General features: G+C 35.8%; 1 protein-coding gene across 1 annotated transcript in view; it reads right to left on the reverse strand.

Annotated features, from left to right (window-relative positions):
• The window catches only part of LOC106875942 (gem-associated protein 5), a 392253-nt gene that overhangs the window by 319746 nt on the left and 67162 nt on the right, over positions 1–5345 (reverse strand). The window contains exon 18 of the mRNA XM_052972568.1: positions 3115–3201. Coding sequence (XP_052828528.1) covers positions 3115–3201 — 87 coding nt within the window. The remainder of the gene's footprint in view (positions 1–3114; positions 3202–5345) is intronic.

Below are 5345 nucleotides of genomic sequence, written 5' to 3' on the forward strand. Positions count from 1 at the left end.
CAAGTAAAAGAGCCAAATGTTGTGCTGGCAGCCTATCTTTATTGTGATTGGTCAATCCATTTTTAATCTGACTGAATTCTATCTAACGTTGCATTTTGTTGATTCCAACTACAATGGGAATTGCATTGAGCATTGAGTTTGAAATTCCAAAAAACCCAGGAATACTGACTGACTAAACAGGTTAAATCAGCAAAACATGAGCAAGGACTCAAAATAAAATACAAAAAAAAAAAAAAAAAACCAGGAAAAGTTAAAGAAGATTTTATGAAATGACTTGATTCACCACAGGTTCCCAAGTAATTAAAATCAGAAATAATTAATGTGGGAAGGTCGAGAAGGGATTGTCTGACTTGATCTTAGGCAGACAAAGCCAAACATATTTCGGTCTAATTATTTCTTTTGACAGGAATGAATAAACATTAAGAATAAAATAAACATATAATTGAAAGGCAAGCAAAACATTTTAAGAACAAATTAAATGAAAATTAAAGAAACATTTTACAGACTGTTAATTTTAATTTAACGAATAAACATTGTTGATAGAGAGCTATGACTTCTTAGAGACTGGCAGGGCTGGGCAAGGTTTGTGAAAATTCACAACAGCAACAACAGGAATTTAGAATGGGAGAACAGTAATTGATGCTGTTGAGTAGATATGAGGAAATGGCAGGTGTTTCATGTGACATTTGATTAAATTATTCAAAGGTAGACAGCTTGAAATCAACAATCAGAGAAATTCGATACTTTGCGAGGAAGATGGTGGTAGTGGTGGTGGTGGTTTAGATAGGAGGTAGCCAAGGACAACAAAGAACACTTTTATCTACACCACTACCACCACCACCACTACCATCACCACCATCATCATCATCATGTGAAAATCATGCTATGTCCAGTTTCAGCATTGGCTAGTTTGTGTTATGAAAATTCAGGTTAGCATCAACTATCTGATATCTTTTACTTGTTTCAAAGTGTTTTAGTCAAACATTTCGACATATTCTTTTAAGCCCAATCCTTATTCTATTAGCCAAACTAAGTTACATGGATGTAAACAAACCAAGCGGCAAGGGACAAAGACACAGCGATTATATATATATATATATATATATATATATATAGGCGCAGGAGTGGCTGTGTGGTAAGTAGCTTGTTTACCAACCACATGGTTCCGGGTTCAGTCCTACTGCGTGCTACCTTGGGCAAGTGTCTTCTACTATAGCCTCGGGCTGACCAAAGCCGTGTGAGTGGACTGTGGCCATGTTGGGGCAGCACTTTCAAAGGTTAAATCAAACAAATTGACCCTAGTACTTATGTTTTTTTAAAGACTGCTACTTATTCTGTTGGTAACTTTTGCCAAACTGGTAAGTTATTGGGCTGTAAACAAACCAACACTGGTTATCTAGTGATGGTGGTAGTGGTGGGAACAAACACAAACACCCACCAACACATGTACACACACAATGGGGCTTCCACACAGGTTCCGTCTACTTAATTCACTTACAAAGCATGGGGTTGTAAAAGAAGACACTTGCCCTTGGTGCCATGCAGTGGGACTGAACCAGAAACCACATGGATGCAAAGCAAGCTTCTTAACCTCACAGCCACATACATATGTACATACATACATACAGACAGACAGACAAACAGACAAGCAATTCTCATTCAACATTGTATCATTATAATGTTGAGAAATATAATAAAAACCAAACACTGTGAAAAAATATTAATTAACAAAGTGTAAATCTCTCATCTGAAGTTTTGGTGGATTTTATTTTTCCTTCCTTTCTTTTGTCACCTGTTACATTTTTCAATATATATATGTATATATATATATATATATTCACATTCATATATATATATATATATAAAGAATAAGCTTCAGTGAACAAAGATCATAATCGTTCAACATACGTTTTTCTTTATATCTCACGAATGTCAATACGATACGATCTTTATGTCTGTGCTGTTTGCTTTATGGAGATGTAATTCCTTTCAGCTACAACAATATTTGAAGCACATAAAATGTACAATGGAAAGTAGAGGAAATTGTATTTAAGAGACACAATTCAAATTAATAGACTTTAAATGTTCCTGTCGAACACAAAAAAATGTTCCCCTTTTGCCACTGAAAAGTTACTTTCCTGCAAGCCTTTTGAGCTTTGATAATTTTAATCAGTCTGAATAATAGGTGCAGGTGTGGCTGTGTGGTAAGAGGCTTGCTTCCCAACCATGTGCTCCTGAGTTCAGTCCCACTGCTAGCCTGACGATGATGATTACAGCTTGCTCTTATCTACGTTTGTTTATTTTTACTTGTTCTTTTATCTTTTGTTTCAGTCATTACACTGTGGCTATGCTGGGGCACTGCTTGGAAGAGTCTTTTTTTTTTCAGCTGAATGAATCGACTCTGGTACTTTTTTTTTTTAAAGCCTGGTACTTATTCTATCAGCAGTTCAACGAAAGTAACTAAGTTACAGGGACATTAACATGCCAACACTGGTTATCAGGAGGTGATGGAGAATAAACACCGACACAAACACACATAAATACATACAAAGACACACATACAACAGGCTTCTTTCAGTTTCCGTCTACCAAATCCACTCACAAGGCTTTGGTTGGCCCAAGGCTATAGTAGAAAACACTTGTCCAAGAGAGAGAGAAAGAGAGGGCAGATGTGTGTGTTTTGGGAGCTTGGTTAGATTTTTTTTTCTCTCTCTCTAACCAAACCTCCAAAAATTCACCACAGACACATCTAGATTCAAAATAACAAAGAACATTCTCTTCCCAATTCATCTCCAGATTTTCTCAACTCACTCACAGACATATATGTAAAAGGCATGAATTTTCTGTAAATAAATCATTCATGAAGAACATCTCAAAAAGAGATGAAAGTGCTAAAAGTGTTATGCAACTATTAATTTTTTTTGCTTAGGATCCCAGGTCTGATAGAGATAAGGTTGACCAATATTCCATTTAATTTGCCTGAAAATGCAACTTTTCTTTCTTTCTGTTGTACCATTCTTTCCACCTGCTACCAAAGAACAAAATCCAACAAAAACATTCCTAAATAGACAAATAAAGAATAAAATGAAATAAAAATATCTGTAACAGTCCTACCTTCTATTTTAAGCAGTTCGTATGCCTCTCTCCGTCCTAAGAAAAATCCAAGATGAAATTCTAAAGGTTCTGTGATGGAATCAGGATCTAAAAACGGAAAAAAATTAAAATATAAAAATAGGTTCAAACATGGCTATGGGATTGAGAAGTTTGGTTTCCGACCACGTGGTTTCAGGTTCAGTCCCACTGTATGGTACGTTGGGCAAATGTCTTCTACTATAGCCCCAGGATGATCTCACCCTTGTGAAAGAACTTGGTAGACAGCAGTACCTGTAATTAACTCAACAAACTGAGATAGGTAGAGTCAGATAAAAACAAAAAGCGCAGGTGTGGCTGTGTGGTTAAAAAGTTTACTCCCTGACTACATGGTGTCAGGTTCAGTTCCAAAGCATGGCTTTGGGCAAGCTAGATAAAGCTTTGTGAAATAATCTGGTAGATGGAAACTAAAAGACGCCCCGTGTGTGACCACATCTCTCTCTATCTCTCTCTCTCTGTGTTTTGACATTGCATGATAGTTGTAAATGAATGTCACTGTCATACAAGCAGTGTCATTTATTTCCAACATTCTGTGGAAACATGTCGGGCCATGGAGAAATATTATTTTGCATGGAAACAGTTGAGAGTTAGTGACAGGAAGGGCATCCATCTGTAAAAAAATTACCCCAATATACTCCAATTGACCCATGCAAGCATGGAAAGGCAAACATTAAAATGATGATGATGAATTTTCATTTAACACTTTGTTATCATATTTCTGTTAACACATACTACCTTGTTTCAAATTATTTTAAAAATAATGGAAAACTTGGGAACAAATTTTTTTCTCATTATTAAGCTGGTGCCTGGAGCAAATTGACATAAGAATTTTGGCAGAAGATTATAATTTAGATCACTTAAAAACAAATTTGCGTCATAGAACCTGGGGCAGTGTCAGGTAAGGTTGCTATCAAGGGGGTTAAATTAAGTTTCCATCGTATGAAAATGAGATCTGTTGTTGGTCATTGAGGTTCAAGCAAGTAAACTGTTTCTCTAAGATAGTGTAGTTTTTACCTGACATCCACAATGTATTGAGTGACAGTTGTATCTCGTTAAATGATCATAATATATGTAGTTAGTGGTTGAGCACTAATATTCTACCTGCACAGTAAACTATGCCTTGTTGGATAATATTTAATTACAAGCTAGATTTGTCTGCAATAGTTCAATGACTTCATTATAGCAATCTCAATTTTCATTGTTCCAACCTCACAATTCCATACCAAAATATTTATACAATATTCCTATTCCAGAGTTAATGAACAACATACACACAGACACACACATGTGCATATGCAAACACGAAGACACACAAACACACACACACACGTACATATGCATAGATACATGCAAAAGCAGACGTACATATGCACTGACGATTTAATCTTTGGTGAAATATAATTGCCTTGGATCCAAATATTTGTCTTTCTTCAGAGCTTCAATTAATGGAAATAGTTGAAACCTTTCACTTGCAAAAATTTTCTACATTTTTACACCAAAAGAAAACAGACACCTTCCCAACATCACCACCACCACTGAAGTCTGTTTTAAAGCCAAAAGTTTTACAAGACCTAGCTACAAATCATAGGAAGTTTGAAAAATTTCAGAACAAAGCATGAATAGAAAGATAAATGATTTGTACCAACAACAACAAATATTTTAATCCTAACTGTACAAGTACCGAGTGCACTCAGTTTCATGCATGCACACTCAAAATGCAGGAACCAAATTTACTCGTTTTTTTGATAGTGAGGTACTTTCAGAAAGCTCCCACATTTCATATGACATAGTACATACATTTCATTTTTACTGGTCCATAGAAAATAGGTTCTAAGAACTGATGTGCATATGATTAGCATGTTACATCACTAGCAAAACTTTGATTAGCACAGGAAGGGTTAAGGCCATTTTCCCCTACTGAAGTGGGCTTAACCTTGCAAACCACATGATGAGGATGATGATAAACATGATGATGAGGAGGATGTATATATGTTAGCTAAGCCACTTCTGAAAAGCTTCAAAGTTAATATCATTATCATCATGTAATGTCCATTTTCCATGCTGGCATGAGTTGGACCGTGGGGAGAAGCCACCCCCACTACATACAAGCGTTACCAAGATGGTTTTACAGATATTATTTCTGCTGTCCCTTATACATATGGTTTAAAGAGACAGAAATAGATGTATAGAAAGTT

This window comes from Octopus bimaculoides, chromosome 13 (assembly GCF_001194135.2).
Source record: "Octopus bimaculoides isolate UCB-OBI-ISO-001 chromosome 13, ASM119413v2, whole genome shotgun sequence".
Lineage (NCBI taxonomy): Eukaryota > Metazoa > Mollusca > Cephalopoda > Octopoda > Octopodidae > Octopus > Octopus bimaculoides.